The sequence below is a fragment of the Pipistrellus kuhlii genome, unplaced genomic scaffold (genome assembly GCF_014108245.1).
Source record: "Pipistrellus kuhlii isolate mPipKuh1 unplaced genomic scaffold, mPipKuh1.p scaffold_m20_p_69, whole genome shotgun sequence".
NCBI classification, from domain to species: domain Eukaryota; kingdom Metazoa; phylum Chordata; class Mammalia; order Chiroptera; family Vespertilionidae; genus Pipistrellus; species Pipistrellus kuhlii.
The window spans coordinates 525505-550275 of NW_023425572.1; the positions used below are offsets into that span (position 1 = coordinate 525505).

Sequence of the window (24771 nt, forward strand, 5' to 3'; positions counted from 1 at the left end):
ACCTCTCATAAGAACAAAGACAATGAAAATTGTCCAGACTAAGAGGATCTGCACTACGATACTTGTCTTAACGTGCGTAAAGCTATTCATTTAACTTCTACCCAAACTGTCTATGTTATAGACACTGCCTGGAACAGGAAGACCGCATTTAGCAGAGCAGTCACTAAAGGTTGGTATATTTGTGATCTAAGCGTATGGGTTGCCACTAATAAACTGTGAGGCCTCAACTAGGGATTGGCAAACTGTGGCCCGTGGGCCAAATCAGCCAGCCACCTGTTTTTATCATTTCATTGGCACACAGCCACACCCATTTGTTTATGTATTGTCTACAGCTGCTTTAACGCTAGGGAAGACTTGAACAGTTCCAGCAGAAAGCTTAGGGCCTGCAAAGCCAACAGTCACCCAAGGATATTTTCCCATTGATTTTTAGAGAGAGTGGAAGAGAGAGGGAAATACAGAGAGAAATATCGATGTGAGAGAAACACAATGATTGGTTGCCTCCTGCAATCGCACCCATCAGGGCCATGGTAGGGGAGGAACCTGCAACCGAGATACGTGCTCTTGACCGGAATCCAACCTGGGACCCTTTGGTCCTCAGATTGATGCTCTATCTACTGAGCCAAACTGGCTAGGGCAAGTCAAAAATTTTTAGTAGTACATGGCTCTTGTATGTTTGTTAGCTCTTGCCTTTATGAATTAATCTGGGTCTCACTTTCCCCATTTGTAATTGAGAGGTTAGGTAAGATTAAAGTTTTCGACCAAGTTTGAAGACTAGAATCACTGGGGAGTTTTGGGGAAATCCCAGGGCCTGAGCTTCGCACCCCAGAGGATCTTGTTCCACTGAGCCCGCCCCCTGCTCAAGGTGATCTATATGCAGTTGGGGCAAGAACCACTGGACTAGACAATGACAGAGGTCCTTCCAGTTCAGGGCTTTCAACAACATGAACCTCTTGTGAAATACACAGTATCTGCCTGCAGAAACAAACACGGAAATCATGCCTAAAGCCCTCTGGCCTCAGCACTGAAGACTCTCGTTTGATTTATGCCATTCCAAGTCTTTAACTTCAGGAGTTTAGAATCTACAGTTTCACACAGATGACGTTGCAGAGCTATGTAAACATAAACAGTTCCTTTGGAAGACAGATTTAAAACAGACTAAGAGACTTAATGAGGAACTTTTGATCTGTGGAAATAATTCACTTTGAATATATCACAATTAAACCCATTAGACATCAAATCTGAGCCATTTGGGTGAACATCTCAGCTGCCAGCCTGTTCTCTGCAGACTTCCCACTTGGTACAAAGCCTCAGGCTGTCTGATACAGACAGCTACACCTGCAAGGTAGACCTGAACACATGAGCTGAAATAACTAGGAAATCTGGGGATAGCAGATAGCATCAACAGTACCTAAATCATGTCTTGGGAAAGGATTAAGAATATTTAATAAGCCTTTGGAGGTTTGAATATTGCTGAAACAGCCCAAAGGATGGCATGTGTGGGCTCAGGCCGCTCAAGACAGGCCAGGCGCCTGGAGGGGGGCAGGGAAGAAGCCTGCCATGCACAGAGCCTTGGGGTGGCTGCCAGCCTGCCACTCAGGGCAGCCACAGATGGCGGGAGAGGGATTCTACAAAGGCTGGGCTTTCTACCTCTCAGAATGGATTTGGTTTGGAGGTCACACAAACAAGTCAATGCCTAAGAGTGAAGTCGAGCATTTCCCTTTGCGCTGCTGGCAGAAATGCTTTGGTTCAATTCAGGGTGTGTCAGCCTTGGTACCGCTGACATGTAAGGCAAAAGGATTTTCTGCCATGGAGGATGTCCTGTGCCTTTAGGATGCTTGCAGTGTCCCTGGCCTTGACTCACTAGATGCCAGTACCAGCCCTCTTGACCCTCAGCTTGTGATAAGAAGGCAATCGTGTATTGCTAAGTTGACTAAGGTCTTAATGAGTTATCATCATCCTGCCTCAAAATGGAACTAAAGATAACTGCACTGAAACACAGGAAACAAACTATATACACAAAAAGTATGTATGCGGGGGCGGGGATCAGTGTGTATGTATATGTATACAATGTTATTTTGTTCTACCTTTTGTGAATGGCAAATATTTCACCATCCCTGCCTGAACTAAATTTTTTTAAAAAGTCAAATGGTCTTTTTTGTAATCAGTGGGGAGCAATGTGTAGACTCAAAAATGAATGCAGAGACTTGAAAGGCAATAGTTTGCTTGCTTATGTATTCCAAATTCCAGAGAATGGCTGGTAGACTATGGTTTTCCTTTTTTTATCTGATGGACAAATTCTACTAACATAATATACTATAATCTGATTAAACTATTATGAGCTGTTTCATTTGTTTCAACAAGTATTTACTGCTGATAAAATACCTTGTCCTTTAAAAAAATGTTCCAGTCACTGAAAATGAGTAATCAGATACAAAATAATTATAAAATACACTCTCTGGGCTTGAGAAATGGACAAATGATTGGGGCAAGAAGGCTTGTGCCCAACGAATGTTTATAAAATAACATGGAATGGAATGGAATAGAATGGAATGGAATGGAATGGAATGGAATGGAATGGAATTATAAAGGAATGGTAAAATGATATGGAATGTCTGAGATTAGAGAATTTTATGGAAAGCTATGCTATGGTAGCTTTAGTGAGTCAAGACTTGGTCCTTTTAAGAACAATCTGGTCCTGGCCTGTGTGGCTCAGTTAGTTGGTGCATTGTCCCATGCACTGAAGAACAGTCTGGAGTTAATAGAGGAAGGGATGAAAGGATTGAGAAGGGAGGTTTTTCACTTTTATTTATATAAACTTTGGATTGTCTGACTTCTTAGAAGAATCTATATTATCTTCATAATTGCAGAAAAGGCTTCAAATTTGGAAGAAAGAGGGGAAGAGATGGAAGCCCTCAGAGAATAAAACAGTAATGGGGAGAGGGCCCACTATCTTTTGTCCAGGGCTTCCCAAGGGTCAAGCATCACAGGGTTGGATCCTAAATTATTACCTCTGTTATACCAATGAGGAAATGGGGCTTACATAGTTAGTTTTGTTTTTCCTTCCATCTAAATTCACACAACTCTAAAATGGCAAGGCCAGGGTGCAAGTTGAAATCAGACTCCAAACTGCCGCAGAACTGCTGAATCAGAAACTGCATTTTAACAAGACCTCTGAGTGGTTCCTGTCTGCGTTTATGTTTGAACACTCTGGTCTAAGAAACTCGTTTATCTTGTAACATAGAAGGTACACCTGAAACCTAGATGATCGTTTCCACTAATGTTACCCCAATAAATTTAATTAAAATAAATAAAACTCATTTAAACTTAAAATTCTCACTGATAAGCAATCCTAGAAAGAAGGGTGGATAACAGACCGAAAAGCTGTTATTGACTAACACATGGTGACCATTTTTATTTGCATCCATGCTTTGCCAAAAAATAACTAAATAGGAATGAGAACTCATTTAGGTCTCTTAAGAGATTTAAAATGTTAAACTCATAGACCAAGACTCTAAATTTTCATTTTTAACCAGAGCAAATAAATAACCACATTTCAAGTGATGAAATAACTTTAGGGATCATCAGAGATTCCTTCATTCCTTCATTTAGCATTACTAGAAGTAAATAAAAATTATTCCACATGGATTCCCACTTCAACTTTGTATTTTTACTTCTTTGTTTGTATTAGATCCGAAAACAGTTTATCTTGAATCATAATCACCACTTTAAAGGAAACTTCTTTGCTCAGTCCAGGGAGCTCTTGTGTCAAAAGCTAATATGAAACTATTTTGTCTCTCCATCATCCAAGCTCTTTTTACTTCTTGCTAATTTCTTGAAGTGTAGCGCGTTTGCATCACAGTTCCTTCTGCCTCAGTCATAGGTGATGATTAGTTAGGGGCATGATGGGGTCTCTGGATCTGAGCTCCCAAGCTTCAATGTCTCTAACCATAGTTAAGCTACTTAATTTCCTGCGGCCTCATGTTCTGCTTGGTTAAGAGGTTCCTATTTGCTGCGCTTCTCCCACCCCCTAGATGTTGGGCTAGACAGTTGGACCTATATATTATCTCATTTAATCCTCCCAAGATCCCTAATGAGCAGGTATTATCTTGCTCATATTTTTGCAGGAGATACATGGTTGTTCCAAGGATCAAATAATACTTGAAAGTGCTTTGCAAACTGTCAATCTGGAGATTTACAAATGCTAGTTATTACTCCTGGTAATAGCCGGTTCTTGGTGTTGAATCCACAAATACCCCTGAACCACACCTCAAAACAACTTAAAGCGGCATCTTGAAAGATAACTCCTCCTCCCTCTACTACCACCAGCCCTGGCCTGCACGACTTTCTTCTAGAAGTATGGGGCAGCATGATAACCTTGCCTACAATGTTCCCAGATGAATTTCCATAATAAAACAGAAACTGGAACCATTCCCCTTAATGAGCTGAACATTATAAATGGGTAAGACCATTGTTTGCTGAGACCATCTAGACCCTGATTCAGCAATCCAGGAGCAAGAAAAGCATCTCCTCCAAGCTTCTTTGGTGGTGTTTGTATGAGTTCCCTATGCCTCCTATTCCAGGAGCTATAGGTCATAGAAGCATAAGTCTGAAAGCCTGTTCATTTCCCTCCTCTGAGCCTTCAATCTGATGACACCCAACTCAGAGCAACTGAGCTCTGGACAGCCATGTCAAGGGTCAAAGAGGAGGAAATAAACCTCTCTTATCAGGCCAGGATATTCATCCTAACACCTAAGTTTGTAAAAATTCCATAACAAATAAAGCACGCCCACCAACACAATGGCACTTCCTCCAGTTGCTGCTCACAACATCTTCCTAGACAGGGGTCCTTTTGGTGTGGAAATGCCATAAATTGCTTCTGAGATTTTATCATGGATGGGAGCCCTCCTACTCTCCCTTACCTGCCACTCCAGAGGAATGCACAGGGTGAATGCCACTGTTTGTTCTCTCTGAACACCATTTTCCATTGAAAGTTTTCACTTCAGCTTTGGGAATGAGGCGATTTACACCTAAGTCAGCAATTTTTACTCTTATTCATATTTAAAACTATCTCATGGATTGTGTTCCACAAACCTCTTTCATAGGCCGTTTTTCTTGTCACAAGTTATAATTACGTCTAGACCATGGAAGCGATGACTTATCTTTGTTATTCATTTCTGCATTCCCAGAGTTCGCCCAGGGCTTATCTCATTAGCTACACACAAATATTCCTTGGGGAAATAAATAAGGGTTCTTTCCTCTTTTTTGTTAAGGAAGGTTTGATAAGGCAGATGGGGGAAATTGTTGACTTATAAATGCACAAAGGGGATAGCAGCTTTTATGCTTTCCTTATTCCCTCCCCCCCCCCCCCCGTAATGAGAACCTAGTCTATCCCAATGTGAATAAAAACTATTATTTTCCTGATTTTTCCCTCAATTAGTAGTAAAGTAGAAAGAAGGAGACAGATGATAATACTGCTGTTCTATGTATTCTGTCCCAATGGGCACAGAAAAGAGTATGGAGAACAAAACACCCCAAACCACTACAATGGGGGTTGGGAGGTGCTGGACAACTGCTCCTTCTGCAAGCTCTTTCCTAACCAATCCTGAACCCCCTCCTTTCCCTCTTCCTATTCTGCAGAAGACAGCTGCTAACACACAGCCCAAGGCCAGCGTGGACTCATACATCAAAGGCGATCTACATATATATAAAAAAAAAAAATGTTAACCAACTGAGCTTGTGATTGGTCCAGTCTCCTGTGCATGTCACCTATATTTGTCACATCTGTCTATGTGTCTGAATATGACAGTCATGGCATAAACCCAAATGCCAGCTTCTCTCTGGCCCATCAATACCTATGGCATTGATTCCATCAGACAAACCAAGAACACAAAAGACTAGCTCATCCTCCACGAACTTCAAAATGGTGCTTGTTTTTAAAGCCATTTCTTTAGTCCACCACTCACGGCTTCTTAAAAGTCCATTTTACTACTTAGCTTGGTTAAGAAAGAAGGGCAAATCAAAGTTTCCACCCAATTATAATTCCCCTGAGGGTTGTTCAAAGTTTCCCATGTCAATCACAAACACCAAGTGACCACATAACCAGTGAGTATTTTATAATACTGTCAGGATATTCATGATTGGATCATACAAGCTAAGACTTTATTGTAACAGTAAATGCCTAGATTTAATAATACCTTGTGTTCACGGAACACTTACTATGTGCCAATCACCATGCTAGACACTTTACAAGCGTTTTCTTTTTTGTTGAGAAATATAAAATATCTTTTCCTCTGTCAGCTTAAAAGCTATCCTAATGGGCATTGAAATACCTTACGTATTATACCCAAAAGTCAAAAATATAAATTGAATAAGTTTGAGTTGGATTTTGTAAATGATATTTTATCAGATTTTTCCAGAATGGTTATGTCACATACTGAAATAAATCAAATCTTGAGCCACGTCCACTTTCTCATGCCACTCATATCCTCTTTATTATTTACCTAGCCAGTGTAGGAAAAGGTACCATTCTTTCAAAGGATAACCTAACTTATGCTTTGTCAATGACATGGGATTAAAGACTTTTGAATATCTCAGCCTTAAAAAAGAAAATATTTAGTTAATGTAATTTCAGCAAGTGGTACTAGCTTTAACTTTGTAACTGGTCAAAATGAAGTGCGTTCTTTCAAAACTTTTCAACTTAAGTTCAAATGCCATGCATAGCTACTCCTCACCTGTGTTTACTCACTTTACATATTTAAATTAAATTAAAAGTTATGTGTATATTAAGACATTCTGGGGGGAAATACCCTAGGAAGGAAAGTAGTGAGCACATTGAAGTTGCAATTACAATTCATTTGTTTTCATATGAGCATCTCCTTTCCTCTGTGATGTCCTCAAGGTCATCTGACTCTATCTATACTGAGTGGCCAGATGATGATTTCTGAATGCATAATATTCTGGCCACTCAGTGTATATCCTATAGAATAAAAGGCTAAGATGCAAATTGTTCCCTCGACCAGAAGTTCGACCAGCAGGCAGGCAGGCCAACCGCCATGTCTCTTCCCCCTTGTCAGGCTGGCTGGACCCACCCATGCACGAATTCATTCACTGGGCCTATATATATAGTATATACACTGAGTGGCCAGATTATCATGTGTTCAGAGATCATAATAACCTGGCCACTCAGTGTATATGTCCTTAGATCCTGGCATGAGATCTCTACACTGGCTCAACTATAGAAAACATCGGCATGGGATATAAGGCATTTCTTGTTTTTTTTTTTTTTTGTTTGTGTGTTGTTGTTGTTGTTGTTGTTTTTTTTGTGTGTGTGTGTGTGTGTGTGTGTGGCTCTGAAGGCATAATCCTATAGCCATGATGGTGGCCTAGAGCCAACCCAGGTATGTGTTTAAAATCACATAAAATCACTGGATTTAGTCTCAAAACCTCAAAAGCAGCATCAGAAGTGACTGGATCGCTCAAAAGGCAATGGTGTCCAAGTTGGCACAGTTGGTTGCAATAGGAAGTAGCCAAAGAGACACAGAACAAACTGGGTAGCCGAGGAACTGTGTTCTAGTCCTAGTTCAAAGTCATCTCACTATTGATTTTGAGAACGTTTTACCACTCTCGGCCTCAATTTCCTCATCTGCAGAGCAGGGATGAAACATGAGTTCCAAGGCTGTTTCTGGCCCAAAATATTACTTAGGTTTGTAGTAGGCATCCGGAGGGTGGGAGAGCATCCTCCTTATAGTGAATCAAAAAAGCCAGAAAAAAATAGCACATTCCATTGCCAGTGTGTCGCTGCACTAGGGAAGCAGGGCAGAATTGCATGTATGCCTGGGGTGAGGGGCAAATCAGCAATGACATCTCCTATTTCTTTTTAGTCTTCATGGGCAAGACATTGAATCACACACCCTTGCATGTTTCTGCTGACGTGGGTTAAGTTTTGGCTTATGATACCACTTCACTTTTCCAATTAAAAAAGAGAATATAAAACCTAGAGAAATATGAATGTCTTTTCCCCATCCTATTTCTTCTGTGTGTGCAGTAATCCTAATCTTTCCTATATCTGCATCTGACCTTCAGAATATACACATCAGCCTCTCTCAAAAACAAAGCTATTTCAGTGCAACACTATTAGAGAAGAGGACAAATGCCCCAGACCCTTAACCTGGCATTCAAAGACTTTCAAAACCTCCTCCCAGCATGACTCTTCTAACACTCTCTCTCCTGGCCCCTCCATCAGCACCCTGTGCTCTAGCCAGCATTGTCTAGGATCCCTAAACTGTCTTGCAGATTCCTGCCAACAGGTCTCTGCTGGCCTCCCTCCTAAAGAATGCCTCACTCTTCTTTGATGCATAATCCACCAATCTGTCATGGCAGCTAAACCCCACCACCACCCTGAAGCAAGGTTTCTTGTCTACTCAAAACCAGAATCATCTTTTCTTCCTCTGAATTCCGAAACACTCCTAACCCATCAATTCTGCGTGTCCATCAACAAGTGTTTATTCCTTATTGTGCCTCTGCCCTTTGCCAGGTGCTTTGGAAACAAAACTACAAAACACATTAAAGCAACAACACGAATCCTTATCTCACACTCAAATAATACAAGCAGTGGTTAAAAAAATAATTGGCAGGTAGTCTCCCTCCAAAGTCCACATCTTAACGTCACACTATACCCGCTGGTTGCTAACATATATGGTAATGTTCTAATGCATATTGCAGGCTTCCTCTGTGACAGGCCCGATGCTGAGGGTACAGATAAAATATTTTATTTTGTTCTCCCAAGTTTCTATGCAAGTAAGTGAAATATGATAGCAATCATACTTGGGTAAAAACTACTGTTTGAATTTTAACCCTACTATTCTGACTTCGACCTTCACTTACTTGCTTTGTTCATCGCACGATGGACTTAGGGAGGATGAGTTCAAGTTCTGGGCAAGGTTACAGGCAGAACTTTCTTTTTCATTAAAGAGCCAGCCCTAAGTACACTTAGTGGTTATCTCGATGCTGGCCTCGAAAACAATGCTGTTCTATCCAATTAAAAGAATGCACCTGGCATGGTATTGAGATTGTGGGCATATCTGGTCTCTGGCCTAAAGTTTATCTTCATCATTCTTCAAACAGGCTAAAGCAAACTAGAAAGCAACATTTTGTCTGGGAAGAACAGCAGAAAATTCCAAACAACAGTTTGTTACAGAATGGGGGTTTTCCTTCTCAGAGCCTTTAAAAATAACTACCTGCCCCTAAAGCGGCGCAGTCGTTTGGAGTCCGCCTGCGTGCGGTACTCTTGTGCCTGCCCTGGCCAGTCAATAAATCCTTGCCTGCTTTTTTTAAATAATTATCAGCCTCCGGTGGTCTTATTTTGAACCCAGGGTTCAACCCCACAACAGTAAGTACATTATTGGTCGTGTTTTACAGAAAACTATAACTCAGCACAGGAACTATAAGCAACATGTCCACGAATTACATTTGTTTCCACATACACATGACTAAAAGGTACCTTCTGTACTTGTCTGTGCATTTCTCCAGAACTCTCTAAGCTTATCAAAAATTATTCCAATAATAATAAATCATCAGACAATAATACATTCCTCTCCTCTGCTGAAGGAGGGGAGAGAGAGCTCATGAGAGGGAAAAGACAGGTGAGAAGGAGAGAGGAAGGATGTGGTCTTGAGCTTCCTGTAAAAAACATATCCCTGGAGATGTTTTCTTTTACTCTGTATATCATAAATAATTTTGTACCTAAGTAAGAAACTTAAAATATAGGTTTAACATATTTTACAAATATTTGTAAACAATATTTTCTTCCCTTTTAAAAAAATATTTTTATTGTTTTCAGAGAGGAAGGGAGAGGGAGAGATAGAAACATCAATCATTGTAGATGTAATTATTAAGAGGGCATATTAGAGTAGAGTAGGCCCTTAATGCAATATGACTGATGTTCTTATAAAAAGGGAAAATTTGGACACAAAAACAAGCACACAGGGAGAATGCCAGGTGCTGAGACACAGGGAGATGACAGCCAATGAAGAAAAGTCTGGGACACATCCTTCTCTTACAGTCCTCAGAAGAAATCAACCCTGCTGACACCTTGATTTTTGGACTTCTGGCCTACAGAATTGTGAGACAATACATTTCTGTCATTTAGGCCACCTAGTTTGTGGTCCTTGTTATTGCAACCCTGGCTAATAAATACACTGATACACACTAAATTCTTCTCACAGACGAGAATTCCTCAGCCTGGGCACTATTGATAAAAGGGGCCAGATAATTCTACGTGGTGGAGACCCAATCTACACATTGTAAGAGGCAGCATCCGTGGCTTCTGGTCACTACCTGCACTACACACACACACACACACCTTTCACTGGAACCTGTACTATACCTGCTACTATTTTCAAAGAATAAACGAGTTACAGAATTCTGAGGAAAACTCTAAAAAAAAAAAAAAAAAAATCTAGCCAAAACCGGTTTGGCTCAATGGATAGAGTCGGCTTGGGAACTGAAGGGCCCCGGGTTCGATTCCGGTCAAGAGCATGTACCTTGGTTGTGGGCATATCCCCAGTAGGGGGTGTGCAAGAGGCAGCTGATCGATGACTCTCTCTCATTGATGTTTCTAGCTCTCTATCTCTCTCCCTTCATCTCTGTACAAAATCAATAATAATAAAAAAATCTAGCTCAATATCCACTTATAAATTTCCCAATTGCAAATAAAGCACAAGACTTTCAAAAGTATAGGAACCTCCGATCTGTAAATGAAACCCAGGAGTGAAATCCCAAGTCTTCACCTGCAGGTGAGAAGGGCTGCATAGGAAAGCTGAGCCTTCATTGGAACCTCTATCAAACCATTACAACATTCCAATGGGGTGACCCACTGAAGCACGCATTAGACAAACACACTCTAACCTGCAGCCAACTTTTCTAGTCAGAATATCAGGACAATGGTTTGGAACTTCAGCATCATCTACCTTGAAGTGGGGCTAAGCTGAAATTGAAGGGCATCGAAAGGTCGACTTCTCTCAGCTTGTGTACTTTTATAGGTGTAACCAGAGAAAAGAAACAAGAGCTCCGACGTTGTATGTTGGAACAGATGAAAAGGAATTACTGCATTGTAATTCCTTAAAAACTCTGGAATGCATTATATTAAATTCTCTTACATGTTATGTGGTTCACAAACCAAACTTTTAATCCAAGTTTGCAGGACCGACAGCCTTCTCAAAATGCAATTAAAATGATGGGAAAAGGTTCGCCTTATGAGATGCTCCATTTTAGAGGCTTTTTCATTTGGCGGGGAGACTTTTCTCTTTTTAATCTTAGGACGGAGCTCAGGAAATGCTGGCTTAACTTTCTCTTTGCTTCAATATTTTATGAGTGCTCTCCAGTGCGCAGTCTCTGAAAGCATTAGATTACCGACATGATGCTATTTCAGACAATGTGAGAGATTTTTTTTTTTGCATGAATTCTACATGTTGGAATTTTTATATATATTTTTTCTTTACACCTAGAAAAAAATTGTAATGTGCAAAAATGTATGCCAATTTCGTATATAAATACATGTATACTGAGACCCAATATGAGTAAAAAGTCCCCAAAAGTTTAGTGCTGTTACAAGAAATGATCATTCCTTATAATCACAGAATTCCCCTCTTCAAACAACAGACTTTTATTAACTGAAAGACAAAAACAATTTCAAACTGGGGACACCTAAATCCTTATATATTTGAAATCAGTAAAGCAGATCTACCATCTTATCAATGAAAGCATCCTCTAATTTCTCTATACTTTCTCTTTGTTTGTTTTTTGTTTGTTTGTTTGTTTGTTTTTAAGAAAGAGAGAAAGGAAGAGGAGAGAAACATCAATGTGAGAGAGAAAGAGAAACATCACTCAGTTTCCCCCCAGACACACCCTGACTATGTGAATCGAACCGGAAATCTAGGGATGTGAATTCACCAGGAATCAAACCTGTAACCTTTTGGTATGGGATGATGATCCAACCAACTGAGCCACCCGCCAGGGCTTTCCCCACATTACATGTGTGTCTTCACATCATCACAAACCCATTTCTGCATGAGATGCTAAAGTCTCAGAAAACAACACTTACAGACGCACTTACTTTTCCAGATGGAAGTATTATAATAATGAACAAAAATACACTTCCTTGGTTTGGGGCATTTTTGGATGCTGTTATTTTCAACAATAATTTTTTTAAAATCAATGTATATATTGTAATGAGGTTTTTAAAAAGCAAGGAAGTACTTGTGTTCATAAATATGTGATAATTAAAATACCATAGACACCCAAATGTCATATATGCTTATGATTCTTCTAACGTAAGTGGCACGTTTTAGAACAAACATGCTATGTTAGCATGTTATTTGTTTAAATGCTTATAAGCTCATTTTGTGAAATGGCTGTAAATAAATGCTCATAAGTATGTTTTGTTGAGCAGCTGTAAATGTGTGTTGGTGCACTGGGTGCTGTTTATATGCATATAGTTCTGTAATTAGAAGATAATATATACTACATCGTTAATTGTCAGGTCCTCCGGGTGACAGTATCAACAGCCGTTAACCCACCAGCTTGATTAGACAAATGTGCAGGGCTCATAATAGAAGTTTCATTTTCATCTCATAAAGGGATAGAGCATGACAGCCTCGCCTCATAAATTTGGAGATGTTATGTACATAATCAATAACTTCTCCTTGATAGCTCACAAGAGGAAAACCCAACTCCCAGGTTTAAAGATCAAATCTGGAGTTGTCGACTAGCGAACATCATCGTGACATTTTAACAAACGATCATTAAAAGGCAGTGTTGATCCAATCCAGGGGACATTTTTTTTATCATCGCAAACATTTTGTTCCCAATCAAATAGAGGGGTGGGGGAGATCATCTCAGTTTCTCAAATTTGACAGCCATATCCATTTCTGAAGAATTTGCTTTAGACGCGCAATTCACACATGCATCGCCTTTGCTGTTATTAACTTCTGTCATGTTTCTGGCTGCTGCCATGCACTGCACTAGACAACTCATCATATCTGTCTTCCCTTGTCTATATCACTAAATCCTTGGGCTTAACTCCCCCTTCATGTTTAAAGATGGATTTGCTCCAGTCGTCATTGGACACTTGAAGGGAGGCACGCTGCCCAGGTGATGCTTCCGTTCCCCAAGTGACATTTGGAGCGGGGATTCACTTCAGCATATCAACTTCCCTCATCATAAGAAGAAATAACCAAACCAAATTACAGATGTGGTCTGTGAATGCTACATCACAAAGTAAATTGTGAGGTCCCGGGCAACACACGCATCCATTGGCGCTGAGAAGTGATAGGAACCATTTGTGAAAGGTGGTGATGTGCTCTGAGTGGTAATGCTCTTTGGATCACGTGATTCATTTTTTGTTTGCTCAACAAAACGGTGTGTGTGTTTCCCGAGAGGAAGGACTTCAATATATATTTACTCAAAGCTCTTAATTTATGCTTCCTTTCCTTTTAATTGACGTCTTGTGAACTAAAATTAGTTGGTGAACACAGTATCTCACTATATGAGCACACTCTCTCGGCTGAGGTTGCAATAATTAGACCTACCCGTCGTCTGAAGTTGAACAGACATCTGGAGACTTGGCTTATTTCCTCCCTGGTGCATTCTAGCCATATTTAGAGAGAGATTTTTTAATTTGATGTATAGTCATATTAATTATCATTCCCTGAGCTGCAGTTAAGTTAATAATTTCACGTTAAAAGGAAAGTTCAAACAGTCTTGCCTGTAACCTTCCCGAGTAAAGAGCCTGCAGGAGAAGGAATTCTTTCGTGAAACCCGAGATGGTCAGAGCGCTCTAGTTCCCCAAGAAGCTGGATAGCATTTCCACCAGGAATAGAAGGTCACATGTCCCCTAAAATCCCACATTTGCTTCAGGCATTCCTCCTCCTAGTCTTTTGTTTGTGTGGTAACTAGATACAGGTACAATGCGAGTGAAATTAGTTTTCCCTGATGAGTGAGGAAAATAAATGCCCCCAAAGTGCCCGAAGCCAGATCGTATCTGCCATTCCTTCTTGATCTCACTCAAATCTTTCTGTGTCTCCCTCTCCCTGGGTCTCTCTGTCTGTCTGTCTGTCTCTCAACTGCAAGGATTGAAAATGATCCAGATTTTTCAAATTCGCCCTCACCTTGACAACGCTAACATTACAAGCAGCAGTCAACTTTTACAAGATGCCCTGGTTGTGTGACCTTCGGGCTGCCAAGAAGCATGCTAAAACAAATCAGATAACCGAGGTGAAGAGAGAGCCTCCACCTGCCACGTAGCTAGCAGTGAATACACTTTTCATTTCTATGACATTTGCTGGCACAAAGGGGTTGGCTTAAGGCGGGTCGGACTAACCTTCAATTTGTCATAGCGCTCACTCAAAGCTGCCACCTGGTGATCTCGGTGCCGCCCAACCAGTTTACACAAGGCACAGATTAACTGGTCATCGGTCACACAGTACATATTCACCTTCTCATCCTCGTGCTCCAGGCACATCAGCCCCCGGATGTGCGAGTCCGGGATTGGCTCAATCAGACGATGGCCTGTGAAGGGCTTCTTGTTCGGGTGAGTGGCTTTCAGGCACTCATCACAGTAGGACACTTCGCAAGTGACACAGGTCTTCACGGCATCCTGGGCAGGATCCTGGTCACAGAACTGGCAGAGGACCTTCTCGGCGGAGGTCATGGCGTTGGCGTCGAATGCCCGCTCTCGGCGGGTCTCGCTGGGGGAGTTGGGCCCGCTCACGGATGCCTTCTGGAACCTGTCGATGATGTTCTGCAGGGTGACGTTACGCTTCAGCCCGTCTAGACCTCTCTGGCTGAGCGTGATGACATGCCGGCAGGTGGGGCACTGGAAGGCGGTGATGGACTCCACAGACTCGTTGGTGGCGCAGTGGGACACCAGGATGCGGTGGGCGCAGTTGAAGCAGAGGCTGTGTGCGCAGGGCAGCAGGAGGGGGTCCTCAAAGAGCTCCAGACAAATAGGGCAGGTCAGCTCCGACTCCAGTGTTTCCATCTTCAGGCGAAGCTCTCCTGCGTCATCAGCAAATTCCAAGGAAGCTGATCAGCTCTCTGGAAGCAGAACGAAAGGTCTGATTAGGCGCGAGGGGGTCAACCATGGTGGGGGGGCGGTCAGCTTTGAATGCATCTCATAATAATTCCAAACAGTTCATGGGAGAGTAAATTTGTGTACATTCTAAAACTCTTTCTGTTCACTGGGGAAATAGGAAGGGGACAAACCCAAAGCCAGCATACCAGCTAACATTTCTCAAAGTTTCAGTCACTGAAAATAGTAATATATTTTTGCTAGCTGTGGGATGCGAGGGTTGAGGGGAGCGATGGGCAATTTTGTTCTTTAAAAGGTCTTACTCCAAATTGGCAAGTGATTGAAGCCGTAATTTTCATAATTTGTATCTCATCACAATAATCTTACTGTGTCACAGCCAAGTTTTACCTTCCGTTGAAAATTAAAATGTAGAAAGATTAATTAATGAACTATAGAGTCTTTCATAACTTTGGGTTTGTGAACTTACATGATCATGTGTATGTGTTTTTAAGAACTCTGTAATACCAAACGACGCTTAGAAAGGCACTCATTGTGGGAATGGGCTGGCAATGTGCATGAAATCAAATGCACGATTTCAGCAGAAATAATGCTTCAATTGGAGATGTCAAACTGTATTCCTGGGGGGGGGGGGGGAACATTGACTTCCACAAAGATGACTGTGATAGAGGGATGTTTGGGCATGTGTTTGTTACGCTTCTGAATAATTGTACTGTTGAATCCCGGCACCGGGACGCGGGTGGGCAGAGAAAAATATCCAAGGGCCGTTTGAGTGGCTGCGGTAAGCTTGGCTACCAATGACTAATAACAAAGTGATTCATCAGAACGAGGGTTTTAGTGGCTACAATATTCATCTGATAAGTTATAACAGTGGTAATGATCACAGTTTAGGAAGCAGCCGAAGGTAGTAGCATTACTCCGAAGAGGCTCCCAGGCTGTGAGGGGCCCCGGCACAGCCCCCTGGCCTACAAATGCCCATCAGAGCCCTGCTGGCCCGGCCCGACCTCTGCCAGCTCTGTGGCTCCCCTCCAGGCCGCCCCCGGGTGGCCCAGCTGCACGCTCTCCTTGCCACGAAGACGTGATGCTTTTGTGAACTCTGGGCTGCCTTCCCTTCATAAAGGGGCGGGGGAGGATCCCACAGAACCCGGTTCATTAGGGGAAGAGGCCTCCAGCTCATTAGCAGGCCTGGGAACCAAGTCTCTTTGAACCTTCTCCCTTTCAAGGCCATTAGCAGAGGTCTGCGAGCAGCGCCTGGCCCGTCAGAGGCAGCCCTCAGCGGGGACTCAAGTTCAAATCACCCTCCGGGGGGCGGGGGCCTTCTCGGGCTGATTTATGGGACGGCTTCCCATCCAGAGCTCTGCTTAGTGATGCCGCCGGTAGGCCTTTTTGTATTCACACCCCCATTTATTTACAAAACTCTCCGTTCCTCCCAAACCCTGACCCTTTCTGAAATCGCATCCCTCAGAACCACCATGTGGTGTGTTGATTAAACTAATGCTCATCTTGCTACCAGCCGAATGCTAACTGCTCATTAAGAGTGCAGAGTATGTGCCGAGCTTGTTAAAAATTAAAGAGCTGCTGGCTTCACAGAAGCTTGGTATCTAAAAAAAAAAAAAAAAAAAAAAAAAAAAAAAAAAACCCTTTAGCCACTCGCTAATATTAATTAACTACACGGGAGAGAACAAATGCGTTTGAAATGTTAACGCGCGCTTGTCTTTCTGCCATGGAAGCCAGGCGGTTGCTGTGAGAAACCCTGCACTCCTGCCCGGTCCCAGCCAGCCCTTCCTACAGGTGGCTTGGAAGAGATTGAAAGGTTTTACCTACTAATCACTATTTTGGTTAATCACGGAAAATAGAATTATCTCTAATTTCTTCTCTCATCCCATCACACGCATGTAAATGAAGGCAAAAATGTAGCCCTTTCAGCCAGCTTTGTTCTCAGGGGAAACAAGGAGAACACGGAGAGCTGTGGCCATAGGGCTTTTAAGTAGGTCCAGGCTTCCTCCTGGAGTGGCACCATCAGAATTCCTGGAGGTGATGCCACTGCTGACCCCGATGGAAATGCTGCCATTTTATTCCACTAAATAATATCGAGTGCCAGGCGCAGAGCTGGCTCGAGAAACCAGATCTAGCATCGTCGTCCTCCCACCTCCATGATCATGGGCCAAGCCAACATCACCTCCTACCCGGATTATCACAATACCTTTCTAAACGGTCTCCTGGCTTCTCTCACTCTTGCCTGCCCTCCGTAGCCCATCCTGTACTCAGAAGCCAGCAGTCCTGTTCTAACAGGACCAGGGATGCCTCTCCTCTGTGCCCCCGCCCCCAGGGGCTTCCCATCTCCCTCAGAGAGAAAAGGAGCAGAAGAAAAGCAGCCCCAGAAAACACAGCCTCAGACAGTGACCTCATTTCCTCCCACTCCATCCCTTGTTCTGCTCTGGGCACATGCCTCCTGCGATTCCCGAAACATGCCAAGCACGTACTGTCTCCCCCTCGCAAGGTCTTAGAATGCACGTGACTCTCGGCCCCAATGTCACCTTCTCTGTGAACCCACATAAAGCCAATTCCCCTGCTGCCACCACAGCCACCACCCACCGCTGTGGCAAGCCTTCCCCCATCTGTTTGTTTTCCTCCAGAACATCGATCACTGACATATGTATCGGTTTGTTCACTGCACCATCTCTCCCCGCTGCGGCTCCACTAGAGCGTAAACTCTCCGAGAGCACAGGCCTTGCTTTGCCCTTTGAAGGATGTCCCACCAGTGTCTGGAACAATGCCTTGCACATAGTAGGACTCAAACATTCATTGATTGAATTAATAAATGTACTGAAGTTAGAATTAAAACCCAAAGAATAAAAACATAATCGGCCGCCTTTAAGGCTCTCTCAATATATTAGAAGAGAGGGCAGCAAACTTTTCCTATAAAGGGCAAAAAAGTAAATATTGTTGGCATCGCAAGCCATACAGTCCCCATTACAACTGCTCAACTACCCTTGTGGAGTGCAAAAGGAGTCCCATACAATACATGAATGACTGAATGTGGCTTTCCAGCAAATTCGTGTTTCTAAAACCAGGTAGCAAGCTGGGTTGGCCCAGGTGTTAGAAGAGAGAGACACGGACAGCCAGCCAAAATAGAAATGAAAATCCATCTCAGAGAGGTACGACTAAAATGCCGTGAGGGCAGCAATGGCAAGCCTGGTGGAGTAAGACTTCGACAAGAACGTACAAGTTTCAAGTGCTATCAGGAAATGATGTGCAATGGGACTTCCCCCTGACATCAGTGGAAATGATGTGAGTTGATTGCTATGGGGCAATTCATGTAGGAAGCATTTACTAACAGCTGCTCCAAACTGGATCTTGTTCTTTTATTGCTATCGCACTTGGCATGGTGCTCTGGGCAAGTGTCTACACTGTAAATGCCGGTTGAATGTATTAAGTGATGACAAAATATCTAGATGCAAAGTGAGGTTCAGCCAGTGTTCTGAATCTTTTGCCTATAGGCTGCCAAACGGAAGGGGATTTTTTTTATTTATTTGACATCAGAGTGGATGCCATCTTTTTTTACTTTTATTCAGATTTTACCATGGCAGACACGTCATTTTGGTTAAATTACTCAATAACATGTTACCAGTAAGTATACATTCCACCCCCCACCCTCCATTTAAAAAAATTAGCATGGTTTATTTTCTAGTTTCCTTTAAAATATATATATTTTTTGAGAAATGACAATGCCATTCATTCTTTCACAAAATATGGAAGTCCCCCTAGGTGATTGGTCCTAGGACAAGGAGCAGTAAAACCTGACCCCTGCCTTGGTGATCTAGGGAAGGGAAAATATGAACAAATTGTTATGTAACATCACAAAAAGCACAGGCCAGAGACTGGGGGAGAAGAAGATGGGAAAGATTCCTGAAGGAGGCAACATGTGAAGTGATTTTAGAAGATGAACATGGTTCGCCAAGAAAATAGAGGTTGGTGTGGGTAGATTTTGTAGAAAATGTTATATTTTCTTTTCTGAACTACCATAATTTAATTTCCAAGCCAAGAGTGAGTGAGTGAGGGGGGTGGGGGAGGTAGAGAAAAAGAGAGAGAGGACTTCTTAACTGTCACTACAATGGAAGGAAATCACACTTGCGTATCATTGTCAGGAAATTCTATAGACCAACATTTTTCTCAATGAGCTGATTGGTCCTCATTCAGGGGAGGATGTGGGTAATCGTGGGAACCCCTTGCAGCAAACTGGGAATGGCAACAATTCACAGTCACACTTCTGCTTGTCCAAGGCTCGTAGTCTAGAGCAGGGCACAGGACAGTGAGTGAAAGGAGAGAGCTGGAGGGGTGATCAGACGCTCTAGAAGGGCCTACAGCTCGGCTGTTACTGGCTTGCGTGTCCTGGGTGAGTGCCACAGAGGTTCCCCTCAGTTCCCTCCAGCACTCACTCCCATCGCATCCCCAAGGTAAGCCCTGCGTCGTGGGACACTGAATGCCAGACACCTTTTCAAGAAAACTCTTACAGATTAAACACTTCCGAGGAAAGCACTTATTTAAAATGGAAAATTAATTCACCCCTATATTTAAGGAGTGATGAAGAATTAGGAGTCTCCATACCAAGAGCATTCTATGAGTATAATCGCCTACTAAAATAAGGAGATACTCAACAGTCAGCATGTCCATGAGCTTTTTCATTCCAAATTTGTCCTAATGGAGGCACTGTTCTTTTAATCATAAGGTATACCTATTTCTCAATGTTTCCCTACATCTATTCTATGTCACGTCTGCATAGGTCATGAAAAAGAATAATTTTTCTCTCTGGCTGATAGTGGCTCAGTGGTTGACTGTCAACCTATAAACCAGAAGATCACTGTTTGATTCCATGCCTGGGTTGCAGGCTTGATCCCCAGTAGGGGGCCTGTAAAAGGCAGCCAATCAATGATTCTCATCATTGATGTTTCTATCTCTCTCTCCTTTCCCCTTTGAAATAAATAAAAATCTATTAAAATAATAATTTTTATAAATTGGAGTATATGAAAAAAATAATGCATTCTGGCCACCAATAATTTTACTTTCAGTCCCCCACTTTGTACAGTTCTGAAAGGGAAGTTAATTAGTCTCCAGACCACGGAATAAACGTGGATACCAGCACCGGGTGGCCTGTGATCAATTGTTAAAACCAGGAGTCTCTTAGCCACTGCCGGGATGATTCCCATGGCACTTCCTCCTGTTTTTTTTTCCAAACACCCTCTGGAGAATGGAAACTAAGCTTGATGTTAAATTTACCAAAACCTAACTGAGGTGAAACACACACCGTCCAAACTGCACAAAGCTACACCTAGCCACAGAAACATGGTTCAGAAAGGGAAACTCCAAGTGCCATGAAAAAGAGACAGCACCAGGAATGCTATGAATAAATTTAATCTCTATGAGCCCTAAATTTCAGAAACACAATCAAGTCAATTTCCTATCCCCTTCCTTCTCACGGGCAATTAAGATTTAGTTGACTCACTGCCATCTGGATTTTCACGATGAGATTATGCCTATTATAAAACCATAGGTGGAGTATTTTTTTTAAGGGCTGTGGAATGATGTCTTTATCTTAGATCAGCAGAAACATCATTTCAGACTCACAACTTCAGAACCGTGAAACACTGGAATTAACTCCAGTGTGTGAGGCAGGGTGTGCAACAGGGACTAAACTCAGAAGGGACTTGATCTCATCTCACATCAACATAATCTCTCATCACAAAACATGGTCTGACAGAAACTCAATAAAAACTAGATGCTACATCTACGATGAATTCACTACAAACAGAGTATTTTAAATAGCATAAGCACTCAATGGCTCCATACTCCATCATGGCTTAGGATTTAACTTTGAGTTATAAAAACCACAGAATAAACACTCTACCCAAATGCTATTTTACTGATTAGTACCCTGGCTGATCTGAGACACAGGTGAGTCAGTAAATCACAATAAAACAGGGCCGTGAAGAGGAGGAAAGAGGGAAGAGGGAGCTCCAATTGAATTTAATGGCATTCTAAAAGACTGGAAATTGATGTCACAACATAGGCTATATTCCACCCCAGATTACAGCAGAGAGCAATAAAAATGCAGAGGCTCTTAAAGCAACAGTATAAATAATATACACTGAGTAGGAACAAGTGAAAAAAAGAGTGACCCTATAACATTCACTAGGTAATGCCTCTGAAATATCACTGTGGTTAACCTCCAACTGTCAACACACTCAAACTTGTTCACTTCATCAGTGACGAATGACTAAGGATTTCTGCCAGCCAAATTTTAGGGCACCAGAGGGACTGATTGAAAAGAAAAGTGACAAGCTGATAAGCACTGAGGCACTAGTCTTGTTTTAAAATAATTAATTAGGACAACAGATAATTTGGATACCTGTCATTTCATCTTTATTCTAAATAGTGTTAAAGTTAAAATGTTTTACCTGATACTTGAAGTGAGAACCAGGGAAGGCTTTTAATTTCACTAAACATCCACCTGGTGGAATTCATGCAAATTGAATTAACCGTTCACAAACCCTGTTTTGTACTTCCACATCTGTCTATAACACGATCATTTCTTAGTAATTGGATCTCTAGGACATTCTTTAAAATAAGCACATACTCTCTTGACCATGCAACCTGATTAATAATGAATGAACAGTCCCGAAAAGAATCATTTGAAAGCATGGCAGATGTCTTTAGGGATATGAAGGCTTTAATGATAAAAATTAAGGCGAAATGGGAGCTAGGTCACACTGCCTGGTTATTTAAATTGAAACCTAGTCTCCCAAGTTTACTTAACAGAGGCTTAAATCCACCTTCTGGAGTTCATTTACACAAGCACACAAGCAAAGACACACATGACAATGCAATAGAGCAATCCTGATTTCTCCAGAACAACTGACTGATCCCACTGTCTTCAGAGTGAAGAAAACCCCCATAATAGTCACAGAAATGCAATTTATTCTACCGAGAGTCTGATAAACAGGTTAGAAACAGGAAGCAGCACATTTGTCCTTAAGAGTTCTTTTAGCATCTCTCCCGATTCTTACAAACAGATTGCCTTGAATACCCACCAATGGACTGCGCCCTAGTTCTCTTTGAAGAAACATCGCCGTAGGCAGAGAGGACGGGGACCCACGAAATGACAGACAGGCCACCAGACCAGACGGTGGGTGGCAGGCAGTGCTGGAGCTGTTCTGTGTGTCTGTGAGAGCGTCAACAGTGAAACACAACAGGAAAATCGACGTGACAATTCCAGGAAGACCAGCTCCACCTCATCCACCCAGCCAGGGCTGCTGAGCTGAAGAATCAAAACTCCCTCTTGCTTTCCAAGCGCCTTTTCCACGGACCCCGCTGTGGCTTCCCTATGTCCTCGCCCACCGAGTGTTCAACTGAGACCAAATGAAAAGACAGCTCAGGCCAGAGCAGCACGCTCCTGTCTCCCAAAAAATGACAGCTTGGCACGGGGATCCGTAAACCTTCCCTGCTCACAGGGACCAGCAGCGGGTCCGTGTCCCACAGCTGAGCCTGGGCGCCAGCTCTCCACGCTGCCAGCAGCAGCAGCCCCGCCCAGCTCCAGGGTCAGCGATGGGTGCACGCCCCCCCTGCACTGTGGTACTTTCTGTGCCCTCCTGAGCACAGGATCACATCATGTCTGGATGCTGGTTTGTTATTTTTTATAATATGCTCATTATGTCCTAGCTTATGAATTAAAACACAGTATCTGAAAGAAGTTTTTAAGAATGTTACATCAGGAAGAATGATCTTTGTACAGACACAATAAAGCAGTTAATTTTTCCTACTAAAACAGAGATATAAATCACAATGTACCACCCTGATATACAATTGAAAATATGTGCGTATGAAATATGTACATATGTATACACACAAGTTTTGCATCGCATACACACACACACACACACACACACACACACACACACATATATATATATATATATATATATATATATATATATATATATATATTGTGTACACATATCACATCATACATACTTACTGTATGTGTACATATGCATATAATACATATGCAAAACACACACAGCAAATCTGTGATGAGTGTCCCAAATTTCAGTCTCCAGAATGCAGGAAAGAGTGAATTGAATTGAGAATGGAAAGTAACCTTGTAACAATTGGTTGTCTAAAGAAAGAAGAGGAAATAGTCTTCCTAAAAGCAAAAAAAAAAAAAAAAAAAAAGCCCTGCTCTGCAGCTCTTCAAGGATGTTGCTTATCACTACCCAAGACAAGAAACCGCAACTAAAGTAAATCATCAGGAAAGTGAAAAAAACGAAGCCAAACACACTGACTGCAAACCTGCAGGCATCCATTTCTATAATACAGCAGACATCTGGACTCCACCGAAGGTCTCTCCAGAGCATTCTGGGTAAAGAGCAAACGGGAGGCAAGAGCTACTTCCTCGTGTTGCACAGCTTGCAAATCGCAACGCCTACTTTTCACGCCATTGCAACACCTCCTGGTAAACCAAAGCACGCTTCCCATGTTTGGACATCAACATGCAAACATCTATTTTCTTGGCTTATGTCTGTACAAATCATAATGTCATTTGTCTTCTAACAATAAACAAAAGGATTGCCCAATTTCTCAGACAGATGACTTCCCGGAGAGTCCCACTCTCCACGGAAGAGACACACTTATGTGATCAAACAGAATTTGAAAGAACTTTTAATCAACAGATTTAAAAGCATCGCTTTGCTTAAAACAACATTAAAATGTCACCATTTCTCAGACATGCGGCCTCATAGTGGAAAAGTAGCCTGAACATCTCCAGTTGAAACAGCAGGAAACAAACATTCACTCCACCCCTCAACAACAAAAGAAAATGCTAAACAACAAATTGTATAATCTTCTCAGGAGCATAATCTGACGACCTTCCCAGGAAATTTTCCACTGTCAGAGGGGCTCAGGCATTTCATATCTTTTACAGCTTGTGTTAAGAAACAAAGCGTCCAGTTTTAAAGGCAAATGGCACCTATTTTATCCTGTATTGAAAGTGACTAATGACTCCCAGGTCTATGCTGTCCCGGGTGTAAGGCAAGCCTGGGATCTAAGGCAGTGGCAGCAGACCTGAAGGAGAAGGAAGAGCATAGGAACCTGTCACATCCAGCCTCCTGACACAAGTCTAAAGCGAGCCCCCTGGAGAGCTGCTCCACAGCATGGTGGTGGCAGAAATGGAAGTCACTGGTCCCAAGGACCCCGCCCTCAGGCAAAAAGCACTTTAACACTGCTCCCTGAATGCTTTTCCTAGTGTCTTGCAAGTTTGATAGGCAGCTCTATGTATTTCTCTGCCTGCATAAAATCCTACATGTGTCTACAATGGAATCCGTTTTTGCGCCATACATAAATATGCATGTGTACGCCGAAACCGGTTTGGCTCAGTAGACAGAGCGTCGGCCTGCGGACTGAGAGGTCCTGGGTTCGATTCCGGTCAAGGGCATGTACCTTGGTTGCAGGCACATCCCCAATAGGGGGTGTGCAAGAGGCAGCTGATCGATGACTCTCTCTCATCGATGTTTCTAACTCTCTATCCCTCTCTCTTCCTCTCTGTAAAAAATCAATAAAAATATATTTTAAAAAATATGCACGTGCATGTATGTACACCCCACACACACATACATATACAAAAGCACCTTTTC

General features: G+C 42.3%; 1 protein-coding gene across 4 annotated transcripts in view; it reads right to left on the minus strand.

The window, feature by feature from the left end:
* MID1 (midline 1) overlaps positions 1 to 24771 on the minus strand; it is a 336706-nt gene that overhangs the window by 88754 nt on the left and 223181 nt on the right. For 2 of the 4 annotated variants that reach the window (XM_036420484.2, XM_036420483.2), the window contains exon 2: positions 14378 to 15093. In XM_036420484.2, coding sequence (XP_036276377.1) covers positions 14378 to 15037 — 660 coding nt within the window. In that variant the 5' untranslated portion in view covers positions 15038 to 15093. Of the gene's footprint in view, positions 1 to 14377; positions 15094 to 22173; positions 22331 to 24771 lie in introns of those variants that run through there. The other 2 variants (XM_036420485.2, XM_036420488.2) reach the window with 2 other exon arrangements.